The sequence below is a fragment of the Bacillus rossius genome, chromosome 1, assembly GCF_032445375.1.
Source record: "Bacillus rossius redtenbacheri isolate Brsri chromosome 1, Brsri_v3, whole genome shotgun sequence".
NCBI lineage: Eukaryota > Metazoa > Arthropoda > Insecta > Phasmatodea > Bacillidae > Bacillus > Bacillus rossius.
Window position 1 is genome coordinate 116803389 of NC_086330.1, and position 27488 is coordinate 116830876.

General features: G+C 41.5%; 1 protein-coding gene across 1 annotated transcript in view; it reads left to right on the forward strand.

The window, feature by feature from the left end:
* The window catches only part of LOC134542923 (sphingosine kinase 1-like), a 134142-nt gene that overhangs the window by 100917 nt on the left and 5737 nt on the right, over nucleotides 1–27488 (forward strand). Inside the window, exons 2-8 of the mRNA XM_063387519.1 lie at nucleotides 1674–1909; nucleotides 11825–11943; nucleotides 14718–14817; nucleotides 17586–17706; nucleotides 20589–20866; nucleotides 25330–25594; nucleotides 26499–26638. Of these exons, the coding sequence (XP_063243589.1) occupies nucleotides 1674–1909; nucleotides 11825–11943; nucleotides 14718–14817; nucleotides 17586–17706; nucleotides 20589–20866; nucleotides 25330–25594; nucleotides 26499–26638 (1259 nt within the window). The remainder of the gene's footprint in view (nucleotides 1–1673; nucleotides 1910–11824; nucleotides 11944–14717; nucleotides 14818–17585; nucleotides 17707–20588; nucleotides 20867–25329; nucleotides 25595–26498; nucleotides 26639–27488) is intronic.

Here is a 27488-nt window from a genome sequence, read left to right on the forward strand (position 1 = left end):
CGAACACCAGAGGGCCTATACTCGCCAGATAACACCGCAGACGACCCGAATGCCACCGGAACTCCAACCTGGAGAACTGGTATACGTGCGCACGCAGCCTCTGTCCAGCGCGCCGAAGAACTACAGTGCCGGGTTGAGCCCCAGATGGTCGGGACCACACCCGATCCTTAAGCGGCTAAGTAGGAGCACCTACCTAGTCCGCCTTGATGGATGGCGGGCGCGAAAAGTGCACCGAGACACCATACGGAGAACATCAGTCCCAGGAGAAAATTTGGTCTCTGAAGATGTCACCCTAGTAGAAGTGGACGAAACGCCTACTTCCGACGACTCGATCACACCCCGAGGCATGCGGGGCCTGTTCCATGCCACCCCCAGCCCCGAAACAGCGACCCTGGAAACAGCAGGAAGCTCGGCCACAAGTCCGAGGCGACGCCGTCGGAGACGCACGACGCGGACACAGATCGATGACATCACCGGGATGCCCGAGGCGGGCGCCGATGCGGCGGGCGAACAACCTCTGGTGACCAAGCCGGACGAGGAGGAGGCAGATGAGCCACTCTCCCCCACCCGAGGTGGATGGGGACATGGTGCCTCCCTCGCCGATGCAGAGTTCAGAGTCACAGTCGAGGAGCCGGCTGAGACGACCCCGAGACGCAACCGGCGACGTCGGCGAGCCCCACGTTACTTGGCAGACTATGTCACAGGCTCGGAGCTGGACGCGTTTGTGTAAGACAACCCGGTGAGTACGGGGCGAGAAAGGCGGCCCTAACTCCAACGACCGCCGTGGGAGAGGGCGTCCCGATCCTGCTGCCTCGGGTGGAAGCACGGACGGCATTGACCCGGGCTTATCCAGGGGGGGGCATCTGACGTCGTACCTCCGTCCCTCTGGGTTAAAGCCCGGATCACAGCCCTGTCCGCAGCGCGCCGCGGCTTTGGGAATGACGTCACTTCCGCTCCGTGCGCGCGAGAGCATTGCGCCGGCGTCCTGGTCTCCAGTCCCGTGCGAGCCACCTTCGAGGCTAGACGCGGCCGCGAGACGCTCCATAAACTCGCCGCTATTATCGCTTTTGGATTCTGTTCTATAGTGTGTATAATCTCTTTTATCGTTGTCTTTACCGTGTGCGTGAGTGTTGTTTTGTATCTGGCGTGTCCGCGGGCCAAAACACGTGGACTAACACAACTAGCCTGCACCGCACATTTCTCCAGCGCGCGACGTCCCTCGGCAGCTACACGGGCCAGACGGTCCACCCCTGCCTCCCCGCAGGAGGCTGCTCTATGCGAGAGAGCTGGCGCCGGGCAACACTAGAAAACGGCCGAGCGACGTCCGCCACGTCTCCACGCATTCTACGGAGGCGGGTACGCGACACATTGGTGTCTTGTGAGAAATTACTAGATATTTGCTATTGAATTATTAGTTTATTTGATTAGCCAGTGATGTCTAATGGAATAATGATACCTTTGAAAGGCATGGTCACCAAAAAATATGTAGCACAAAAGTGCCACTTAATTTTAATTAAGTGCTATAACAATATAATTCTCTCGTGATTTTTTTCTCAAGAATTTATAATTATTTTATCCTAGGGTTGTATAATTTTCTTTGCAGACTTGATGTATACATTCTTCTTAGTTTGATTAAACTGTAGTAAATTTTTTTCTGTTCTTGTCTGTTTCAGAGGCTATTGCTGGAGATGAAAAGAAATTTCTTGTTCTGCTGAATCCCAAGAGTGGCCCTGGTAGAGCACGGGAGATGTTCCAGCAGAGAGTAGTGCCTGTCCTTGCCGAAGCAGAGATGTCCTTTGACTTGTACGTCACAAAACATGCCAACTATGCACGTGACTTTGTGCGCCTCAAAGACATATACCAGTGGCGAGGCATTATTGTTGTTGGAGGAGATGGTATTGTTTTTGAGGCAAGTTTCTTTGTTATTTTTTTTGTTAAGAGTCCAACATAGACTGTTCAATGGACCTTTATATAATCTGGATCAAGTTTTATGTTTTTTTTTGCAGTGTGTTACAATATCATAACTATTAAGTTTGATAAAAATTTGTTATTTTTATGTATGTTACTATACATAATTATTTATATATGTATGTGTGTATATGCATACATACATGCATACATACATACATGCATGCATACATACATACATACATACATACATACATACATATTACTAGATTACTGGTTCAGTCTCCAGAATGAAGGTTAGGTGTGGGATTTGATGATGAAAGCATCAGCTTATTTTAAAAAACCTTAAAAGGTGTTCTTGAGAGTTTGCAAGGGCTTGTAGCTGCTTGGTGTAAAGTTGAGATGGCCTGCTTTGACAGACAATTTGAAAAATAATCATGCTTAGTGAATTGCATTTGTTTAGTAATAGCATTTAAGTCTTAGCACACACACTAGCATTTTTCTGTTTGAAATTTTTTATTGACATCAAAAAATGGCTAGAACAGTTTTTAAAAAAAAAAATTTTAAGTGAGAAAACTGGTATCAAAAATTTTTGTGATGTAGGCAGGTGCAGAGAACAGGAACACATTTATCTTTATAACTCTGCTGTAAAATATTGGGATCCAGTAGATGAATGTTAAAGATGAAAAATATGCACGTCAGCTTCATGCTGTGTCGGTGGAGGCAAAATGGCATGAGATTGGAAATCAAATTTGCAGTTTTGCTTGTGTGCTTTTAGATTATTGGGCTCAACCATATTAAATTGATCATAGTAGAGCATAAAATGGATATGAGTATCGCTTGGTTAATTATTTTAATCACTGCTTATTTTCATGTTAACAGTGTAGTATTATTTCAATATTAATGGTAGTTGCTGCATGTTAATTTGGTTAGTTAGTGGACTAGTCCAACCAATGCTCTCCACTAGGAAATTATTTAAGGTTGGCTTTTTTCACAAGTGAATTTATACACCAAGATAATAATTTTTTTTTTAAACTTTAGCTATTTTGACTTCTGGCTTGGATTTGAGACTGTTAGTAGGAAATTATTTAATTATATGTCCCAGATACTATATGTATGCGCTCTGCTGAGATCTACAGTATATTGTGTTTCATTTGATTTCGGACTAACTGGAATCAGTCAGTCCGGAAAATAAAAAATCTGGATAATCCAGGTAATATGGGTAGTAAGCACAACAAAATCCTTAAATAAACAGATGATAAAAAACTTAAGTTTTTAACAAAATTACTGTTGTGATATGTTATGTTAGCATCTATGGCAGGAAGTTGTAGATGGCAGAGTCAGTTAAGATAGTCACTGAGTGTGATGGAAAGAGGAGAGAAATTCATTTAAATGTGTATTAGTCAAACATGTAATTAGTTTGTAGTAGTCGGGGTTCAGGCCTTGTGGCGGGGGAAAAAAAAATCCTATCCGCACTACTAGTAAAAGTTTGCAGGTTCGGGTACAGTTTTTTAATTAACTCCTCACACAGTCTCTTTACATGGGGCTACCTGAGGCACAACACCGTGCACCCACTGAGTGATGCTCGGCTGCACATGTTTCGGTGGGCAGGCGCCTAGTGCGGGCTGCCCTGTGATCTAGTGATATGTTCATCAGATTGACTAGCTATTGCCCCCTCTCGTTGATAGTCGGGATGAAGTTACGTTAAGATGTTGGCAACTGAGGCGTTATGTCTGCCCCGCTGCTGTGGTGACACGCTCGATGATACACACAATGTCTTGACACTGAAACCATTATTTACAATTATGAATATTTACAGATATGATTCGTGATGTACAACACGCAATCCTGAATCTACATCGCCCTCAGCAGTGTCTACTCGCGTACGTCTCGCAGGTTCTCAACTCGTCTCAGCGGCCACTCGTTACTTGGGCCTGACAAATAGATCCCTGATTGTGCTAAGTAGTTCGCTGTATTCCCACTTATGCTTGATCTCACCAGTCTCTGCTATCTGACCCGGCCCTCTGCGCACGTCCGCGTCGTCCTCTCGCCAGATGCCCACTGCCCCCTTGCCGTGTGTCACCCCTCGTACGCCCGTCCCCCCACCCCCCACCCCCCACCCCGCGACACGCGCAGCACTCGGGTGCTTCCGGATGTTGGCCTCTGCTTCGTTGCCCAGTGTACAATGTTGTACAAATATTCGACATATTTATGAAAAACATCTAATTATTACTACAAACAAAATATTACATTAATAACACTAGAGTTCATTACATATATGTATGTTCATGTTGTCCCGTGGTAATGTTTTATTAAACATATAAACACAATAACACTCAACACACTGCATGGGGCAGGAGTGGATCAGGGGTTGGCACGGCATAATGGTCTTTATGAGCAGGGGAGACACTTGGGTTGACGTCAAAATGCCCCCCCCCCCCGCCCCTCCCTCAACGAGACTGCTCTGTGCGCCAAAGCCCTTCTACAATGAACATATTTACAACAGGTTCCACTCTCGTACGGGCTGCATGCCGGCTGGCCGTCCTAGGGGTGTCCTGTCGGCGTCACACGTCGGGCGAACCAGGGCAACAGGTTAATTACGCTTATACGTGGCTTCTCCCCACGTGTGGTTGTATGAGCCTTTAAGGCATGGTACTCATAGTCTTTTAGGTAGGCCGGCTCCTTCCGTGTCCGGGAAGGCCTCCCAGTCTCGTCCCCCTGTGCTGCCGACCCCAGCCCTTCCCCTGATGTCATTGGTCCCTGGACATCTTCGTCCTCCACGTCGCATGACGTGTCTATTAATTTCCCCACCTGTACCTCTGTGTTGTCGTGTCCCCATCTAGCTGGGCTCGCCAGACAACACGTCTGTTCGGGTGCCGGCCGTCGACGTGGCGGGTTCCTTCTCCCCTGGACCGACCCACTATCGTCCGACTCCTCTCCCTCCGAGTACAGGTTCAGTAACCGAAACCGTAAAACTCGAGTTGGTTAGGCCGATGTCCACTGGCCAGATGGGACTATACCAGTCCCCTAAAGACTCCGTGTCTTCGTTCGATTCCGGCTCAGTGACTCTTACTTCTCGCCCTTTCCCAGCCAGGTCGTGGCTTGACTGCCATGCTACCAAGTTCCTTTCTCCCGACTCCGGTACCTCCGTACCCCTATCCTTATCACCTGTCACTTCCAGTGACCGCCCTATGTCGGGTTCCTCTTCCGACCTCTGCTTCCCCCGACACGACACATGCTCCGCTTTTCCGTGTTGCGATGAAACCGGACTTTGGCCCCGCCCCCTTACGCAAGCCACCCCTCCTCCACTAGCCTGCGGGCTCCTCTCTTGCTCCTTCCCGGGGCTCGTGTCCCCTGTCTACTCGGCGAAAGCTCACGCCTGGCTCCTGTGTGACTCGGCATCCGCGGCTCGCTGCGCCCAACATCGGCCCCCGCCACCTCTCTCCAGTTCACCCCTACGTGGCGTTTCCTCCACCTGGTCCCCGGACTGCGCCAGCCCCCTGGTCTCCTTTGACCCACCCCGCGGCCCTGTCGTCCCGGACTCCAGCTGGTCTCCTCCTGCCTGCTGAAGGTCGTCCCTATGTATTTTCGCAGGTCGTCCGCTCGGTGTCTACCAGGTATGTCGTGGGTCTGAACTTGCGGATGACCTGCCTTGGTTCGGACCACTGACAGCTCTGTTCTGAGTGCCTCCCCCAGCACCCCTCCGTCGCCGCGGCGACCACCCGGCACTCGGCCGGCAGGGCAGGTTCTGACCCTGAACCAGCTCTGCTGGTGAGTACCCAGTAGCGGCGTTGGCACGACGTCTAAGGCAGTACAGCAGGTTTGGTACGTGCACATCCCACTTTGTGTAATCGTTCCCCAACCGGAGACGGAGTTGAGCCTTGACCTCCTGGTTCCGTCTCTCGGTTGGGTTGGCGTGGGGGTGGTACGTGGGGGTAATGTGGTGCTCGATCCCCCATGTCCTGCATGCTGCCTGTCATCGGGCACCTCTGGACTGTCCCCCGTTGTCACTTAAAATCACAGCAGATAGCCAAACCGGGGATACCTCCCCCTCCAACAGCGCCACCAGTGTACCCGATCTCACATTGGAAACCGGGTACGTTTCCACCCAGTGCGTGAACAGATCAATCACTACCAGGAACCGTTTCCCCTTGGCTGTCCACGGATACTGTCCCATGATGTCAAGTGCTACCGTCTGGAACGGCTGCTGTAGCCGGCGGGGTCGCTGTTGCTTCTCCCCGTCTGATCTCCGTTTTTAGAGGTTGACACATCTGGCATTGGCGGACGTATTCATGGACGTCGCGCGTCACACCCGGCCAGTGGAACGTCCTGTGCACCCCCTCTATCGTCTGGTCAGCCCCGGGGTGTCCCGATAAGCTGTGATCGTGGAAAAAAGTAAGCACGGCTGCTCGTGCTTCCTTCAGCACATGCGTACACCAGATCCCCATGGCCCCTGAACTCCGGGTCTGCACGACCCCGTCCACGCAGTGCTGGAACTGCGAGAACTCTCTACTACATGAATCCATTATTGTCAGGGTGTCTGTGTCCCCAACCTGGGTCCTCTTTACGGCCTGCACAAGGTCGTGTAGAGTATCAACTGGCCCTGGATTTGCCTCCGGCACAGGCTGCGCAGTAGCGTACAGTACTGCGGGCGTGTTGACGTCCGTGGCGGCGTGTTCCCCGCCCCCTGGTGGTACAAGGTCGTCCCAACTGCCCTCGTCCTCGTATTCTACTGTCGTGTCTGTGTGTCGGGAGAGCTCGTCGACTAACTGATTAGCTTTTCCCGGGACATGCTCCACCTGGAAGTCGTAATTCTGCAGTGTTATGGCCCACCGCACAAACTTGGACTTTCGTCCTTGCATGGTATTGAGCCACTTCAGGCACTGTGAATGCACAGGGTGAATTTACGACCTTCCACATGGTGCCTGTAGCGGCCATCGCCCACACCACGGCCAAGCATTCCTGCTTGTTTACATCGTACCTCTGCGCGGCCGGGCTGAACTTCGCGCTGGCGTACTCGATCACGCACCGCTCGTTGTCGGGCCCGACTTGGTACAGTACGGCCCCATACCCACTTGACTGGCGTCAGTCTGCAGGTACAGGGGCTCGTCCGGGGTCAGCCTCGCCAAGGTACGACAGTCGCGGAACAAACCCTTGACCGCGGTCAGCGCACGGTCCGCCGCCTCCGTCCACTGGTTCTTCATCTTTGGCGATAGTAGGTCGGTCATCGGTGCCGTCACTGTGGCGAAGTCTGGGATAAACGACCTAAGCCAATTCAGCAGCCCCATGAGTTGCAATTGTTTACGTGTCTTGGGTACTGGCTTGGCCGCAATCTAGTCCAGGTGCTCGGGTAGCGGCCGGCACCCGTCCGCACTGACAAGGTGCCCCAGAAACTGCAGCTCTGCCGCTCCGACATGGCACTTACGTGGATTGCTGTTTAATCTGTGTCTGGCCAGCCCCTCCAAGACTATGTACAAAACCTTTCGCCGGTTCCTCCCACATGTCAGACCAGACAATCACATCATTCCGGTAGGCTGTGACGAAGCCGCCAACAAACCCGTCCAGGATGCGGACCATCATGGTCTGAAACATCGCAGGAGCGTCCATTAGCCCGAACAGCATGGCGCAGAACTGGAACCTGCGACCGTCGGGAGTGGTGAACGCCGTCTTGGGGCGGTCCTCCGGGCGGACTGGCGCCTTCCAGTATCCGGACTTTAGGTCAAGTGAAGTGAAAATTTTGGCCTTCCCTAGGCCAGCCAGGGCATCGGCTATGTTGATCAGTGGTGGCGGGGCAGGAACAGACACAGAATTAATGGGCTTAAAGTTCACAGAACCTTAGCGAACCATTTTTTTTGCCATAACTATGTTGTTATTGTACGGTGACTCGCTAAGTTCTATGACTCCATCACGTAACATGTCTTTGATTTGTTCCTGTATGACCCGCCGCTCACCTCTTCTGAACTCAAATGGTTTCACAAAGATAAGGGCATGTGGTCGAGTCGGGTTATTATGCTCGGCGTACATAGTGCGTCGCACGAGTTCCGCCTCTGCAAACACCTGCGGCTGCTGCTCCAACACCTCCTCAAACAGGGGCGCGTACTCGTGCGGCACCTCGTTGCGAGTCCGTGCCAGACCTATAGATTGCGACGTCGTGCTGGTACGACGCTGTTCAGAGTACATCACCCTTGCCGACCCACGTGCAGCTTACCATCGCCGATGTCGATCACTGCCAAATATTACATAAATAACACTAGAGTTCATTACATATAGGTATGTTCATGTTGTCCCGTAGTAATGTATTATTAAACAAGTAAATACAATAACACTCAACACACTGCATGGGGCAGGAGTGGATCAGGGGTTGGTGCAGCATAACGGTCTTTATGAGCTGGGGAGACACTTGGGTCGACGTCAAAAAGTTGATGTCTGATAAAAGAAGTGAAAACCAACATGGCGCAGTCGGTAGTTCGTCGCAGACTGTTTGCAATGTGACCTTGGTGGTGTTTCTACAGGTTATACACGTTCGGGCGTGATGGAATCGTTCAAACCACCGTCGGCGCTGCTTCTAGATGGAAACTTGTGTGAACACTTTCGCGGTTCAAACATAACTTTTATATTTTTATGCTGGTGACCGAATATGAGTCCAAACCGTGGGCAGTCATGGCGGCGATGTGGTTAAACCTCATAGGAGATGAGGCTGTTGAGTTATTCAACACATTTGACCTTCCAGCGGAATACCGTAGGGATTTTTAAAAGGTTTTGCAAGCATTTGAACATTATTGTAACCCTGTGAAAAATATTGTAGTTGAACGGTACAAATTTGTTTGAGCCTTTTGACTTGTTTGTAAGAGACTTAATAAAGCTGGTTGGCCCTCTTCCAGTGTTTAAGAAAAGTGTAGCACATGTGTATTCTGTTAGACTTCAATAGATGAAGATCAGGTTGTTACAATACATGCTGTTGGTAGAGTATCTTCCAGGCAAACTTATGCATGTAGCAGACTTACTATCAAGGGCGTATTTGCCAGAAGTGGAACATGCAGATGAAGATTTGTCTTCAGAAATGGTTCACCTAGTGAGTGTGAGTGATATAAGTCAGGTGTCGGCTACTAGAAAGGATGAGTTCAGGCGGGAAACCGCTAAGGATACAGCTCTGTATGAGGTTATGAGGTACTGTCAGACAGGGTTGCCTGAACACAAGCATCATGTCAGCCCGTAAGCTCAAATGTACTTTGTCCAAAGGAATTGCTTGCACCTCGACAAGGATCTAGTGTGCTTGAATAATCACATTGTAGTAACAGTGGCAATGAGGCAGCAGAAGCTACCATGAGGGCCACTTACGTATATAAAGAACCAAAGCAAGAGCCAGGCAAGTACTGTATTGACCAAAAATGGCGGAAGACATTGAAAGGTTTGTAAATAGGTGTTTCATATGTCAAAAATTCAGAAACCAGAACAAAGCGGAACCACTCATGTCTCACAACATTCCAGACTTACCGTTTGAGAAACTTGGTGTTGATCTTTGTGACTATGGGGGCAACAGCTATATGATTGTTGTTGACTACTATTCAAAGTGGATTGAAATAGTACCAGTAGCAAATAAGCAAGCCAGTGAAGTCATAAGAGGACTGAAATCTGAGTTTGTCACTCACGGTGTGCCAAAGCTCATTGTGTCAGGCAATATGTCATTTAACTCCTATAAATACAGGCAGTTCGCAATGAGTTGGGACTTCGAAATAGTGACGGCAAGTCCCCACTACCCATAATCGAATGGTCTGGCAGGACGAGCAGTGCAGATTACTAAGAACATGCTGAGGAGGTGTTTGGATTCATCTAGTGATCTACCTGTCATGTTACTCCTCTAATGGCAGTAGGCCTATCACCAGTACAGTTGCTAATGAGTCACCAGGTAAGAATGAAACTACCAATGAGGCAGCAGTTACTACAACCATAAGTGCAGGGAAAGGTAGCAGAAGAACTGCGTAACAGGCAAGCGAAGACCAAGCATTGGTATGATCAACGCGCAAGAAAGGCAACCGAGTTCGAGCACCAAGACAGGGTCTTGTTATATCGAGACAATCAGTGGGAACCCGCAGAAATCGTACAAAAGTCTTCGACTCAGAGATTATATGTTGTCCGTGATCAAGATGGCCAGCACATGCGGAGGAACTCCCATCACTTGTGACCGTCCAGTCTTGCTCCTGAGGTGCATAGGAGAGGGTCCAGTCTGGACTCTGATGATGAGTTCAGGGGGTTCCCAGCAGAAGTCGTGGCAGGAGGAGAGTCGCAGGGAGCAGGGTCAAGAGTGCAGCAGGGAGAGGGCCCACCAGCTCTGACGAGTGGTAAGGGTCAGGACGTACAAAAAGTGGATGTGAGGTTAAAGTGTCAGCAAGATACAAAGACTAGTGAGTATCAAATAACACGACTCACCAAACTGATGACTGCTCGAACTTTTGCACTGTTTCTAGATTGTAGTAATATGTTAAAAGAGTGTGGATGTCTTTGTTATAAAAGGGGAGGTTTTGTGATATATTATGTTAGCATCTATGGCAAGAAGTTGTAGATGGCAGAGTCGGTCATCATGAAGATAGAGGACAGTGAGTGTGATGGAAAGAGGAGAGCAATCCATATAAATGTGTATTAGTCAAACATGTTATTAGTTGATGTTCTATTAAAGAAGTGAAAACACAACAAATACATAGTTTACATACCCTATATTGTTTACAAGACATTAAAAAAATATAAAATTAACTTTTCTAATCATTTCATAAAAAAATGAATTTTCCCACTTCTGTTTCAAATATGTATGGCGTTTGAATGGTGAACAGTGTCGCAAACGCTTTAGCATTAATAGCTCAGCTGGAGCGATGTTGGGCTGACGTTCCAAGTATGCCATGTTGTTTGTCGGTGTGCTTTCTTAAACTCAACAAAAAGCATTTTATTACCATCATATTACCATCTATGCAGGAACTGTACTTTGAATCAATTTAAGAAATTAATATTTGGTGTACTCATAGTTACGTTCTTGCTACCGCAGTTAAAAATTTTTGTGTGAGCATTAAATAAAATGTCTATAAATCTGATCCGGATCAATGAGGGCCGGATAAACAAGGTTTTACTGTACTTGTTTTCCCAGTCAATTTATAAAATACTAAGGAGGTAAGTAGTACTGTAATTCCAAATTAAAAATTATTTTAGACTTTACATGATAGCACATGAGGTAAATATTGGGATTAATTATTTCTTATTTAATTGTTTGAGGCTAAATTGTAGATGTGCGTTTGTTCTGTAGTCTCTTAAGTCAAGCTGTTATGCACATGGGCCTAAAGCTATGGGACCGACTCGGTGCTCATTAATTTGAGACATGCTGAGGTGTTGAGATTTCACTCATGACCCTCATTTGAGTTTCCATACTTTTAATAGAACTTGTATGAAACCTCATAAGTTATGCGATACTTACAGCTCACATTTACAGTTATGACCACAGTAACATTTACCTTTTTTTTTTAAATATATTTTTTAAATTGTGGATATTGAAAACTTTGACTTTAGATAATAGAGATAGGCCCCAACAAACTTATTTGCCTGCAGGGCCTTTGTTTTTATCTCGATGACTTTTCCGGGAACAATAACTTGAACAGCAAGAGCCAAATATATTTTTCTTACCAATTGAGACTTAACGATACTCGTAGTGCCTACCTTAGCCTCATCCACATTATCGATTTCAGCCAACAATAGATGTAGAATTTAAAAGTATAGCAAGGTACTGGAAGGCTAATTCAACTTAAAGCTGTACCATGAAAATCGTTAATAACTTTGCTAGCATAAGTATTTAAAGTGCAAACTTTTGTGTAGTAGCATACATATTTTATGCAAGATTTCTACCTGTGTTGATATGCAATTTAATGCATGTGTTCAGGTTTTGAATGGCATGCTGGAGCGTGAGGACTGGAAACAGGCCCTTCTCGAAATTCCTATCGGTGTGATTCCTGGTGGTTCAGGAAATGGTTTAGCAAAGTCCATCAGCTATGCTAATGAGTGAGTATAACAGGATTAAAATCCAGCCTTAGTAGAGCATGCAATTTTGTTAGCTTTTGCTGGAAAACTTTGTAGAAAACATTACCAATTAAACGCTTGGTTTGGTGTATGAAATTCAGACTTCAATAAGAAAGCTCATGGCTGTGATGGCGAGTGTTAGTTTTAATCTGTTTACTACTCCTGTATTGTTGGTTTCCACTCCAGTCCAGTCTCTTCTTGCACCTGGTGACTTCTGCCGGGGTCATGATGTAGGTCTGTAGATGCACTGCTGCAGCAGAAGAGCCTTGCATGCTCCAGCACTGCGTGCTATGCTTAAGGCTCAGTTTCACATGCAATGTCAGTTTCTTTTTCATTTTCTTGTCATTACTAATATTTAAGAGCTATTTCTGTAATTTTAACACAAACCTTCCTCTGCAAATGTTGTTCTGTCATTAATATTTCCCACATATACTATTCACTAAGTGTGGAATAATGGGTGTAAAAAGTTGTGCAAGTGTTTATAATTATTAAAACTAGCATGAATTTTTACATCCATTGTGTTCATCTTAGTTAATATATGTTTAAAATATTAGACAGTATTGACAATAAAATTAAAATTAAAAATCAAGATGGTGTGTGACACCAAGCTCCCGTGAGAGGAAACCCGCCACAAGCAGTTGTGGCAGCACAACTGTTTCCCAAATGTTGTGTAGGTCTTGTGACGCCCCTCGTGCCACAAAATTAAATTATTTTAAATTAATTAAAAAGAGCCTTGGAAACTGCTGGGTAAGAAAAATAAGAAAAATTAAGTTATTGACCAGAGGTGGCACGAGGTGGAGAACAAGATAATTTGGAACTCCCTGACACAAGCAACTGGGGAGCTGGTGGATCGTCTACGGGAAGAAGGTATATCATAAATAACTTAACACTACACAAGTAGCTTGGTCTATAGGTTCCCTGTTTTATTTAAAAATGTAAATAATGAATTCTGTTTTCATATTATTCAAACCTGACAATAAAAATCTTAGTAATTAACAAAGTTAAAGGGGGGCGCCCCAGGATTATTTTAAATAATACATATTACACCTTAACCAAAAATTATTACATAGTCAAAAATTTAAAAATTGCACCAAATTTGAATGTCCTAACAATTACATATATATATGAGTTTCCTCGATTTTACAGATTCTTGAGGAAGGCACTGTTCGCTGGTAGGCTATTCATTCGATTAATGTAGTTCGTAGCTAGAAAGTGGGGGGGGGGGGGGGGATGTTGATTTCACATTACCACCCGGGTCTTCAAAAAATAACGTCGGGTCGCAGAAACCTCTCTTCTAACGTGACCCGCAGTGGAGGTGCAGGACCACGAGCTCGGAGCAATTTGTCTCTCCAGCACTTCGACCCTGTCTGAAACCCAAATCAAATTCAAAACGAATTAGACTTGCTTCCAGACAGTCCTACACCGTCGGCGCAAAAGGCCAACAAACGGGAATGGGGGGGGGAAAAGGCCGGATTTTCACTCACCAGACAGGGAAGTTGACTTCTATTTACAGATGCGTCGCCAGCCAGGAACTGGATCCCGCGAATATGCGGCTGGGCGCGGTCGTTTTCTAATTTCACAAAAAAATTAAAAGATAAAAAATAACTATTACATTTTATACTACGCAGACGGACTAAACTACTTGAAAAAGATTATAGGGATAGCATCCCTCATTTAGGCGACTACATAGTCGGTTGCGGCCGGATGGAAGTTTTGCAGAGTCTCGTCGACTCGCCGATAATCAAACGGTCCGTCTGCAGTCGCGGCGCGAAGTGTCCCGCGGAGAAACGCGTCTCGTAATTAAAAGTAAAACTTGAATCAAAAGTGGAGGGGAGGACTGGGAGTCCGGACCGAAAGGTCCCGAAGTTCCCCGAGTGAGGGCCATAAAAAAAAAACTCTGATTGAAGTCTCGAAGCTGGTAGCATTGCGTCGACTTTAGCGCTACCTGTTGGGGGCTGTCTGAAATAAAAAAGAATCGACTCGCCCAAGGCGTCTGCTTAAACCAAGGGTTAAAGGGCGCAGTCTAGTGCTACACTCTGGCGGCCTACAGGGTAAGTTGGCTGGGTGGTTAGCGAGTTTGCCGCTAGGTGTCGCGGGGTGGTCCATCTTGGCACACACATATTTTTTATGCAAGGCATCCTGGGAGACGGTCGCTGTCTGCTGGGGTTTCTGACCTGTCATTGGCCTTAGGCGAATTCTTAGAACCGAAAGAGGAGGGGGGGAGCAAAAGTGCAACGACGCTGAGAACAAGCGTCCATGACGTGCTTTTCGAGGAGAGAACCTAATACGTATTCGTGACCAGACTTACTTCTCTCAGCAGCTCTCTGAGAAGTAGCAGCTTGCAGCCCAGAAGCTGCTCTATGCAGTTTTGGTCGTGCAGGGAATTAAAATTACAAACTCGGGACGTGACTGCAGGCGAGAGAAATTTCAACCGGGCTGACCATGTCCACATTAGACAGCAAAATATCAGAATGGCCCCCTGGGAAGGGGCGTCGGTCCACTGGCACAAGTGATAAAGAAGTCCATTGTATTTTGTATCAGCTTTTAACACCAAATGTAGGCAGGATTGCTATGTAAATCTTTAATCCATATATAAATAATTTTACATTACGAATGAATATTTAAAAAAAGTGACAGATGTGCTTAACTTATAGTACAACATTGAGTTTAATTATGTGAACTAATTTTACATATTTTAGTTATGTTTTTAAAAAAATCACCTGTTCCCCTATTTAACTAAATGTAAAATGTTTCAGTGAGCCATATGATCAGAATCCAGTTCTGATTTCATCATTGAACATTGTCAAAGGCAAACCAAGACCGATGGATTTAGTGCGCGTTGAGACAAAAACACAGGTATGTAGATCTCAGTTTCTAAATTCCATTGTAAAAGTTAAAAATTGACATTTTTAAATGATTTTTAAAGTTTAAGCTAACCTATGTTATGCTTATGGTATGCTTGAGTGTAATGCTAATGCACATAACTTAAACAAAGCAGTAGAGTGCAAAACTTGTGTGAACTGTATTTTCGAAAATGGAAGCTGACAGTCAGTCTCACACTGCCAAATTTACTGTCAAAAATAATTCAACCAACTGCAGTTTTATTAAAATTATGAATGTTTAAAATTGTTTGATGAAATAATATTTGAAGTAGTCGAACAGACTCTTCAAATGAGTATCTCACACTCAGAAGTCTAATACCTCAATAAAATCTTAAACTAACAAGAAGTTATTGTTCAAATGTAATTATGTTTATATTTTTAATAATTGCACACATCACCATATACATTTGTTTATCATCTCAGTTATAAATATACAAATCTTCACTTTGAATTATTAATAGTTATATATTCTTTTAAACTGGTGACTTCAAAAAATTATTATAAACATTTTTCCATCGAATTTTAGTTTGGTTTTTATCTGTACATTTAACAAATATTGTGAAACAATTTTTATTTATACATGTTAAGCTGTTTATTTTGATTATTATCAATATGCAATGCCAGATTCCCTTGAGCCATTTAAAATGGATACCAAATTTTTTATCTAGCAATTAAATTACACATATTCCTCCTAAATGTAATTTATTTCCTTTTGAAAGTTATAAATCAGTACTTACATTTCTGCTAGTTATTTCTTATTTGTTTTTTATTACATTTGAAACCATTAAAAATCTGTAAATATTTAAAACCTTTGATGATAATAATTACTGCCATCCAGATGATGACATTTCAGTATTGTCACTGGTAATGATATTTTTTTGTTCAAGTCTAATATGAAAAAATATGACAAATAATTTGATAGTGTTAGAAGACCTTATCTGTGTGGCATATGTCACGCTTGTCCCTGATTTTGGATACATAAATTCCAACACCCACTCAGCAATAGCAGTCCTGGATAAATCAAGAAATATTTTTTTCACAAAAGTTTCTTTCGGTAAAACTATAAATATTTATACATCTGTTGGCTTCTACAATATTTTTAAATATGGATATGAATAAAATGTTAGAGAACCATGTTATGAAATTTCTTAGATATTTAAGTCCTGCTAGTCCCAAGGCCACTTTTGGACATCACAAGTTGTGCCTAACTCCGGGCAGGGTTGGACTAGGAAGCCTCCATCCATAGAACATCTTAACTCGTCCAGTGCACATTTCCATGAGTTCAGTAGCCTCTCCCGAAAGTAAGTTCAGTAGAATAGTTTAACCAAAGTTTTTTGAAATCTGAAGAATTGGTGATGACATAGTAGAGAAAAAGGTATTATGTAATCGATTGAGTCTGAGGAAGATAAAAAGGCTGGTTATCATTATTAAAAACATCATTGTCAATGTTTTTGTATCGTGACGGTGGAACAGAAGGGTAGAGTCTTTTTTGACCAGAGTGCATACAGATAAGGAAATGTCAGTGATGATAACAGAGCTTGTGTACGAGTGCAAGTACATCTGCACTTGAGGTTGCTGTTTATCAAGTTATATGAATAGTCGCATGTTGATTCAGTTCCTTCAAGTCACGTGCCCAAACTTATTTACTATAGGGGTTTGCAAGTAATAAAGTATTTGATATTCTTGAATAATTTGATATTCAGTATCATGAATAATTAATTGATATTTGAGTTAACATATCAAATTAAATATTTTTTTAAAATTATTTGTTACCAAGAAGTAGGCCTACACTCTGTGGTACTCATTCACAAAGAAAAAAGTATTGAAAATAATGTAAAATACATAAGGCTAAGATGATTTATTGAGAAATTTAGATTTGTTTTCTGTAACGTTATTGTTAGATCATTTTTTTATTTAACTGATAGATCATATTTATATTTAAAAAATAATCAGGATTGTGATTTAAAAAGTTTAAAATTTTATGTTTATAATCAGTTAGGTCAACAAAACAATTTTCAAACTTAAAATTATACTTTTTTCTCCATTTTACACTTCTTTATTATGGTTCCAATGTAATTCCACTATTTTTCTCTTTACTGTAAATTGGATGAATTTTTCTTGGACTCCTGTCAAACATTAAAAAACATAACTGTGTGTTAAAATATGATATGAAAATATTTTATTTATGTGAATATTGTGATATTAAATGTGGAATTTAATTTAAAAAAAAATGATCGCACAAGCCAAATTTATAATTGTAAATTATTATTTATAAAATATGTACATAGGAAAACATTTATCAGGTTTTTGCAGTACAACTGTGTTTATTTAAGAAAATAATAAATATTTTTTTCTGTAATATGAGAACTTAATAAAGAAAATTGTGTCGTTAAACCGTGACACCACCATTGGTATGTTGTACAAGTAATGAAAACAAGTGTCTTTGCAAGAAGTACTTCATAAATAATACTAAGTTTTTGAATTTCGTACAACAAACACTTGTTAAAATATATCCTGCAAAGTTGTTTGGAATTTAGTATCCCATTAGAAAATTTTATGTAGGTTCACCCCTCCCCTCTCTTTCTTCTCCCCTAGTTGCGATGTGGTAGAATGATTAACATTATTACTATTTTGACCAAACAAGAAAAGTAGATTGCTGGTTTCAATGTTGTTCAAGGACATGTTTGTGTACCATGTGTGTGTCAAAACTTTAATACTAAGAGAGTTATTTTTTCTTTTCAGATTATGTTCTCATTTTTGTCTGTTGGATGGGGTTTCATCTCTGATATTGACATTGAATCGGAAAGACTCAGAGCAATTGGTGGGCAGAGGTTTACAGTTTGGAGTGTTGCGAGGCTTATAGGTAAGCTAATTGTTTGGACCAACCAGGAAGCGCTGAGGGCAACATCTGTTCCCGGTCCAAGGCAGTGTGCTGGTGTGCAGTACTTTGACCGTGTGGCCTGAAACTATAGCACTTAAAACATAAGCATTGGACTTGTAATTTTATTGGTGGATCGTGTGTAACACCTTGGGTTGTTTGTAGATATTGAGCTAGAAGGTTTTTAGATACAGTATAACTAAGATTATCCGTGACCCGATTAACCAGGCATTTGGTTTACCAGATTCTCAATTAAAATTAAACATTTGGGAGGGGAGGGGGAAGAGAACCAAGCCCATGAAGTGTAATTCATTAGGGAAGGGACAAGAAAGGAGTAAAACTAAAAACTATGTATTAAAAGTAGAAAGGAACAGACAAAGAAACAGACTAGAACTGCCTGTGAGAAGAAATGCTAGTCCTAGAATCGTTTCCCGCCCTTCGTGGAACTCTGCACACTTACACTCATCACAAATAATTTTAGTCATACATATTTTTAAAAATTAATAATTAATGTTAGTTATACTTGTACATTTGTCTTGTATAAATTACTTAACAAAATTATCTATGATTTTCGCCTATCTGTGCTGACATTACTCCCATTATGCTGGTTAATCAAGGTTCTACTGTACAGCAGGGGAAAAATCTTTTTGTCATATAATGCTCTGTTTCACAGTAAGTTAATTTTTTTTATCATTAATGCCGCCGTCCGGGTTCTCGTGTTCGAGACTGGACGTGTATCCTAGCGGGAAAACTGGTTCTGATTCTAATCGTGTTCTGGGAGGGTGCCAGGTTAGCTCAGCATCTAACCAAATTTGGGTTTCGTGGGTGCGTTGCCCCTGCGTGGCCCTCTAGGACCATCGGCGAAGTTCGTGGTTGGAGGGGTCCCTAGCTGGTATCACATCACAGGCCCTCTGCAGCATAATACACTGATTCCTAGCTGGGATAGGGAGTCTCAATACAATAACAAACACGAACTCGAGATTTGTACTGTCGATGACACGTCGCGCACTGAGCGTGCGGAGTGGTCGTTTAATCAGCTGGACAATTACAGTCGCAATTACACTTACATTACACTTGCACAGCATACAAGGAATTACCCTACAAAATTACACTCGGTTAAAAATGAGTGCTCTGATGCACTGTCACTAGTTTAAGCCCTCACGCCAGCCGAGGTTAAGGAAGAGGTTTATTGGAGACTGCCAATCCCGAAAATTGCTAATTTTGCCCGTATTCACCTGTGTGAACCGCGGCCCGCAGTTAAATTAGATGCAAAGCTTTACACGTAGCTGTCGTCGGTGCCTGTGCACTCGACATTGAATAAAAGTTGATCGGTAGCGGGAGTTGGCCCGTGCCGTAAGGTGAACTACCCCGCGTAATGTCTCGTACGGGGAGTTTAAAGTTAAGCGGCTGGGTTAGGCCCTACACCGTAAAAGAACCGGGGACGCACGGGGAGTTTACGTAAACGAAGAAAATAGGTTTGGGTTGATGACTATAATTACTAGAAGTACTGCTCAGTGTGGAACAAAGGGTGATGACTCCCCGTGGAACGCACATCCGCCCCGGTCCGCGAGTCGCTCGGTACTGGCGTTTGCCCTTGGCGCGAGGGAAGGTCTCAGCGTTCTCTCGCGCCAAAGTTTCTAAAGTTCTGTTATTCGGAATTTATTTCAATAATAATAAGCTGAGAGCAGCTCTAAATTCATACATTAATTATTCTTAATTAATCTGATTGGCAGATGGTCTTTAATAACTACGGTTAATTAATTTGTGTAAATTAAGTTTAAATGTTCAGAGACTGTTCGTCGCTTGCTGACTGCTCCAGTGGCTAGTTATACATAAAAAATGGGGAGGTAATATTTATGTTAACACTATAATTAATTAAGGCTGAAGGCGGCAAAAATGAGGCACTCACAAACTCATTATGGCAAGTTCACACGTGAGTGACTCGAGCACTCCTGCTTCACACTTTCCTTGGGCGGGGGTTTTAATTAATATTGAAGTTACTATTAAATTATGTTTGATTGTTAATGAACTGGGATCGAGGTGTTTAATTAATTAAGACATGGCCCTTGGTTCTACCTGGTCCTCAGAGGCTCGCCTGACTCAGGTGGGCCATGGCTAGGGGTGCGTTCCGTTAACGGGGTCGGATACTGGCGGGTGCAGGTCGGGCTTTGGGTGGCCTTCGGCTGGATGACATCATTGCTTTTATTGAAGGGTTATTTTTAAAATTTTAACTGGATACCTACCTCCCTTGCATTTGTTGTTTTGTCACAAATTTTTTCAACAGTTATTGTTGTAATGTAGTGGTTGTAATAGGTTGTGTAAATCTTTAGGTATAATTATTATCACTTGTGCTACTTTATACACTAATTTTACTATACATATTGAATATTTGCTAAAAAAATATTTTTGTGACAGAACATTAAATGGGAGGTATCAAGTTAATTTGGGGAAAAATAGCCCTTCAATAAAAGTAATGATGAAAAATGAAAAAAAAAAAAAAAAAACCATATGTGTGAGATTGAGCCTTAGGGCTTCACGTAAATGTCTACCAAATGACAAATTCTAGAAAGTAGCCTCCTAGCATAGCAGTCTTAATGAATTTTTGTGTGAAAAACTGATTGTGAATACGTGTGGTAGTTTCATATAAAAAAAATTGTATTTAAAACATTAAACATTCACAGTAAAACAGATATATTTTGTGCCAAGTAGGCAGAGCCTTTGGGCAATGTATAAATTTTTAATGATTATTTTTGTTTTTGACATGAGTACCTATGTGAAACTCATATTGTGTTATGTAACATGTGGACTTTAAATTAATAAAATGCAAACAGTTACTTTATGACTAATGGACAGTGGTTTTCTGGCAGGCTTGCGGACTTACCGGGGGAAGCTGTACTTCTTGCCCCTGGATGGCTACCGGTTGCAGGATTTCACAGTAGGAGTGAAGGCGAGCGGGAACCTGAAGAGGAGCACGAGTCAGATGGTGGATTCTGGCAGCAAAACTAAGCAGATCTTTCCAGAGTCGCCGTTCACGCCGGTCCACAACAGCATTAGTTTTCACGACAACATCAACTGCCATCCACAAGGAAAGGACGAGTGTGAAGTCCAAGCAACAGACTCCCTCACACTAGAAACTTCTAGCCAGGTACCTAACAAACACCCCCTGCTGCGATTGGTAAATCGTTATTCCGAAAATCATACAGATCAAATTCTACCTAAATCCTTGTAGTTAAAGGTGTTTGGCTTGTAGCATTGCACAATGAGGATTTGTTATATACATATATTTTTTTGGGTCATAAGAATATTGATTAAGAATAACTTTGATATGAAGGATAATAATAATTTAATATGTAGATAAGGATAATTGTTCAGAGCTGTTAAGAATTGTTATTAATTACTTTGGTTAAATTTCATGGAAAGCCTTAAAATACTGATTTCCTTGAGATACTTAATTATTAATTTGAGGGTTAACTCCAGTTCATAATAATTAATTTGGATATTTGATAATTAATTTCAGTAATTGTTTTGTTTAAAGCCGTGTAGACTATAATTTTACAGGACATCATTTTAAACTAAAATTTCTAATACGGTATGAATTTAAACTTTGATTACTAAATTTTGAACATTGTATTTAAATTTGTTGGGTAATTTTCAATTCTATTGGATATTGCTAGTGTAATATTTCGAGAATAGTCTGGAAGGTACAGAAGGAAGAGCGGACAGGCGCAACACCCTGGCGCCAGAAAGTTATTTTTCACCTTGTAAATGCGTGTTTGGGATTTACGCGTCACGTGGACGCACAGCTGTAGCGACCGTCTGGAAGGGTCTCTAGAGGCTACCACTAGCCAGCCAATCAGGGCAAGCCCTGGCATGGAATGATGCGCCCGTCCGGATTTCCTTATATGGTCATGTTTCTGAATTCTGTACTCTGATTGGTCAGTTGGCCCACGGGGTTGCCTCCCTTATTTTCACCTTTTCAAGGGAAGGTAATCTCGTCGACCGAGTCACTTGTTGCTCGATCGTTGTCGAACCCTGTCGCGTCATCTGCAAGTCACGACAAAGAATGGAAAGTTACTAAGGGACAATTTAACGCCTAGGGGCTGTGGCCAGGCCGTATTTTTTTAACTTAAGTTCTTTATTTTTTCGGACTAATTAATTAGAAATTTAGGCCCTAGGCGTCGGCATCGGCCCAACTTCGTGTGATTACGGTCCGCTATCGACGGTACCTTGAGTTATGTAGTTAACCAAGGGACATTACTAAAGTATATTTTTTTTGGCGAGTGACAAGACTCCTCAACCGTCAACGGCAAAATGTATGGTGTTGTGGTATGTATTTGGACCTCATCCTATCAAAATTCAAAGACATCGTAAAAACTTGTTTAAGAAAAGACAGAAAACTGTGCAAGTAACTAAGTTTTCTAACTAAATTATTTGTAAAATTGTGTACTGAGGCCATGTAACGATGAAAAAAAAACATTTTTTTTTTGGAAGAAATAAACAAAGGTAATTTAATAAACTCTTTTATTTCCAAATAACGTAGAACGCAACCATCGTAATGAAAAATTCCTAAAGAACATTGCTTGTCTTTGTTTTGTTACGTTTCTCTGTGTGTGTAGCCGGGCCACACATACAACGTAACAGGCTCCTTTCAGCTAATTATATTTAATATTTATATGAAACATTGTACTTCTTGTCCGACATTTTTGTGAAAGAAAAAAAATATATTGCCTGAAATTGTCTGTATGATTAGTTGTTAGTTTAATTTTCAGCATTTGGCCACCTTTACAAGATTAGAATTATATTTTCAGAATCAAAACTTTATACATTGAAAGTCAATGCTGCTGATTTCTTCCTGGCGTGATTAAACGCTTCTCTATGAAAAAATTAATAATTTAATTTGAGGTTAGTAATGTCAGCCTGTAGCTTTGGTTAGGTAGACAAAATTTTAAGAATTAGACTTTTAACAGCTTATCGTCAAAAAGTATACAACAGATATTTTATTAATTTTATGAAGTAATGTCACTTTAAAATTTGTTGCAGGTTAATATAGTAAAACTCGCTTAAGATGTTCTTGCATAATAATTTTTCCCACTTATTAAGTTCAAAAAATTATTCCCTTGATCACTTCTATATATCCCTATGTTAATTTTTCCCATTCATAACGTTCGCGTTAATAGATGTTTCTCGCATATAACTTTCAGTGTTTGTGAAAAAAATAAAATAATGTTTATCTTTAAATTCTATTTATCATTAATTTTTAAAAATTTATGTTATTCCAAAAGATAATGAAATAATTTGTACTCCAAATGACCGTCAAAACCTGTGCCACACGCCACACTCTGTTACAAGTGAATTTTTTGACAAATCATCTGCTTGCATTTGTATAGACCGAGAGGCTGTTCCATTTTCCCTATGTAAATGTTACTGTTTTTTGTGCTAGTGTTGTTTTGATAAATTTTATTGTGGTTATTGAATTAAATTCAGTTTAAATGATTATGTTGACTGATTCTTGTATACATTTTCAGCAATCTGGCGATAATAATATGTAAGTGTAAATTTTGAGTTAATACAGTATTTCATTTGAGTAAAATTTGTTTTTATGTAGCAACTGAATTTGAACATGTATTTTCCTTTTAAGAAGTTTTCCCTGTTAAAAAGTTTTTATAATCCAGTCCCTTGAAAAAACATCTTAACAGGGTTTTACTGTATTTATTAAATAATGAGCTGATATGTGCATAGAATGCAGAAACAGACCAAGTTAGTAAACTGGCTACAGGTTGTGTGAAACACAGACAATATATACATACCTAATGTCAGTGGGATAAGCCACTGGCTTGTTGACATCTGTGGCTTTATTTAGCACTCCTAGCAGGAATTTGAATGATTCTTGCAATGGGGAAGCTTGATTTATCATTATAATACTTTGGAAATACATACACCCATTGCCTATTTATGCTGATTCTCATTAAAAATAACTCACGGGAATGGACAACAAATGTGAATACATACATACATGGAGAACATTTGTATTCACATTCACATTTGTCGTCTATTGTTGAGGTTTTTTTATGGCAGGCAACATAAACGAGCAAAATAATTATTACATTCTTTGAATGATTCTTGCAATGGAGAGAATTGATTTAAAAGGTTTATTGGACATAACACCATTGCTGATTTACACTGTATGCCAAAGGGAAACCTCATGAATGGACAGAAAAGATGCAAACACAAAAACAGAAAACAAGCAGAAATCAGCCGATTCGTGAGTCAATGTGCTAAATCCAACATTATTATGTTAAATCAAGTAACTCAGTCAGCTTGCCTCGAACAATTGACAGTTTAAAAAAAAAAAAAAAAAAAAAAATGTGCGTGGAGTCCACGTGCGACAGTAGTGAAACTTTTTGCGTATTAGTTATAGAGATAAATTACTAATATTTTTTTAATAGAAGAAGAGATAATAATTGAGAATAGTAAGGATGCAGGTATGATCTCAAATGAAATACTTTTCCACACAAATAAATAAATTGTAAATTCTTTGGGGGGGGGGGGGGGGGGGGGGGGGGGGTTAACGAAAAATGTTTTTCTAGTACGTTTAAAATTAACTTTAATTTTAAATAATTCTTAAACTTGAAGCTTGCTGATAATTAGGTAGTTTATGCAGCTTAACTAATTATCCAAATAGACGTGTGTAGTTTGAGGTAGGTATCTGGCATGTGAAAATGACAACATGCCATATGAATAAGACTTAGCTCAATGCTACTTTGTTGAGCCACAGTTACCCATAGTTACACTCTGATTGAGAAATATTCATGCCTCGTAGTTGAGCATAACAAATTTACACACTTATGAGCTCGTAACTATAATATGGTGTGTGATTTTGTTAATCAAATAATAATAATGACAAATAATTACCAATGTTAAACTAAAGCGTGAAAAGCATTATACCAGCAGAAATATATTTTTACACAGCTAAAACAATACTCACGTAACAGTTTAAAAAAATGCTAATCTACACAAGTATGTAATTAAATTAATAGTACATACATGAAATAACAATATTTTCTTTTGAATATGTCTTGTGGCATGGTGCACAACAATAAGCTCAAACCCCGTTGTGTTGCCCTCTGCCCAAATACTCCCTAAAGTCGGGGTGGCGTCAGGCACAGGCGGATCCCTAGGATTCAACCTGAGCTGCACGCCGCCACGTGGAGCCCGCTCAAGGCTGCTCCAGCAATCACCAACGGCCCCAGAGTGGGGATAGCGCTACGTTCACCCCCAAGAAACAACCGCGCACGTTAAGGTTCGCGAGAGCGGCAGAGCGCGAGAGCGCAAGTATGCTGCGTCATTTCTACGTCTCTCCTCTATCTGTTCCCCCACCATGTACGTAGCTATTTCCCCTCATGTGATCTGAATTTTTGTAATGCTCAAAAATAGTTACCCACTCAGCAAAGAATTTCACTTCAAAAAATATTTATAACAATATTAGAGCTAAACATATTATTCATCATTTCTCTTACACAACTTGTGAAACTCCTAAAATAATGAATATTTAAAAAAAGTGAAGAAATTGAGGTGACCACCGGCTTGAAGGTGACGCAGGGCCGTCAGTTTGCAGACGACGTGGACCTGGAGAGCGATGAGCACCCCCGCCAGAGGCTGGACAGCTACTACTCGGCCAACTCTCGCCACAGCGCGTACTACTCGCTGGCAGGCTCCACGTACCGCTCGCTGGTGGACAGTGTCTCGCCGAGCAGCCTGGGCGGGGACTGCATCCAGCCGCGGCGGCCCAACTGCAGTGTGCAGATGCACGGCCCTCCGTCCCGCCTGCCGTCCCTCATGCAGCCTCTGCCCGACCACTGGGTCTCCATTGCAGGTGGTGGTCACTCTGCTGGAACTAACTATTGTTTGCACATGGTATTTTTTTTAAATGATGCCTTGTAATATTTTTTACAAAATTAAGTATTTAAAATCTAATTTATAATATTAATTTTATCTTGTATTTCTTATTTTAATTTATTTAGGAACCGCAAATAACACGAGTACATTTACAAAAATGTTAATATTTTATCTTTGAAATTTGGTTATTATTTAAAAGTTCTCATTTTGTTTTTTTTTATCTAGAATGCAAACTTGTGTACAGCTCTGGTAGAAAGTAGTCCTAGCAGTAGGCGTGTGCTTGTGTGTGTTTTTTTTTGTGTGTGTATGTGTCAGTGTTTTTTTTCGACGGAGACCATTTTGAGAGCTGACGGACATGACGACATTGGAATGACTTTGCCCCCATGGCTAACTAGGATGAAGTCTAGCATTAATAAGTGTTGCAGTGTTAGTACCTCATCTTATGAGCTACAAGGGTGGGGAAGGTGCTAACCATTAAACAGAGACAGTATGTTAGTTTCAGGTGAGATAGGCAAAATTAATTTGGTTAATTGAGACTATAGTTAACCTTAATTTATTTATTTATTTTTATTATTATGTATAACATAATGTATATTTAATTGTTAGTACATAGTTTGTTGTCAAGGGTGTAGTTTTTTAGTTTATTAAGATTACCCTTTCTTTACAGATTTCAGTGCAAATTAAATGATGTTGAGCATGAGTATAAGTGTAGGCTGGCCAAGTAGCGGCGTCACCTTGTGCAAGCCCTCACACATGAAATAAGAGGATGTTTGAATGCTAGGTCGTAGCTGCATGCAACCGTTTAATTCAGTTGTACATTGATACTTAAACTGACAAGGCAGGAGAGCGCACACCTTCACGACTCGACCATCTGTTGGCAGGGGAGTTTGTGATGGTGCATGCCTCGTACCAGTCTCACCTCAGTAACGACTGCATGTTCGCACCCAGCTCGAGGCTGGCGGACGGCATCATCTGGCTGCTGATCATCAGGGCTGGTATCACGCGAGGGCAGATGCTACAGGTAGGGGTGCCACACACTGTGGGGCAGCATGGCTGATGGTCAGAGATGTTATTGTAAGCTTTAATTGTGAAGGATTTGGAAGTTGGGAAAATGCAGCCATGTAGGTTACGTACTCCAGTTTTTCAAGCTATAACCCTTGTATAGTTAGTAAGAAAGGCATGATTATATAGTGATAAAATTGAAATAACACCGAAATGGAAATCAGTTCACCGGACAACACCAAAATGTAAAGCATAACATTAAATTCAATGAAACCACCTGAATGATTTAATTTTGTCAAAATATAAAATTAAATTTCAAAATCTTAAGTTTAGGCTTCTGTTTAGAATCTAAATATTTTGCTACTGTGTACTAAAATTTATTAGTTTCTAATGTGTGTTTTTTTAAGTATATTGTAAAAGTTAAAAAATATATTTAATCATACATAAAAAATTGTTAAAAAAAATTTAACACATGAGTAAATTAAATCATTCAGTATATGATACTGTACGAAGGTAACTAAATGTTACAGAAAGAAAAATATCACAAGGAAATGTATAAGAAAATAGGGTTTGAACTTTGCGTATTTATTATTAATCTGATTATTATTGTGATGATTTATAATAAAGCAGTGGCAATGAGTAAAATTCAGATCTTAAACTGTATCAGCACAGAAGGAAATTAAAAACCATGCAATAAATCAAATTTTTTTTTCCCCAGTGCTAATTAAGTTATGTAGGGTTTGTAGTTCCAAAAACATTGTTTTTTGTTTTGATATATCAAATGTAATATATGTCAAAATTTTGAGTAATTTTGTATATTTATGCACACATTACTGATATTTTTTCCAATAAAATTAGAAATCTTGGCT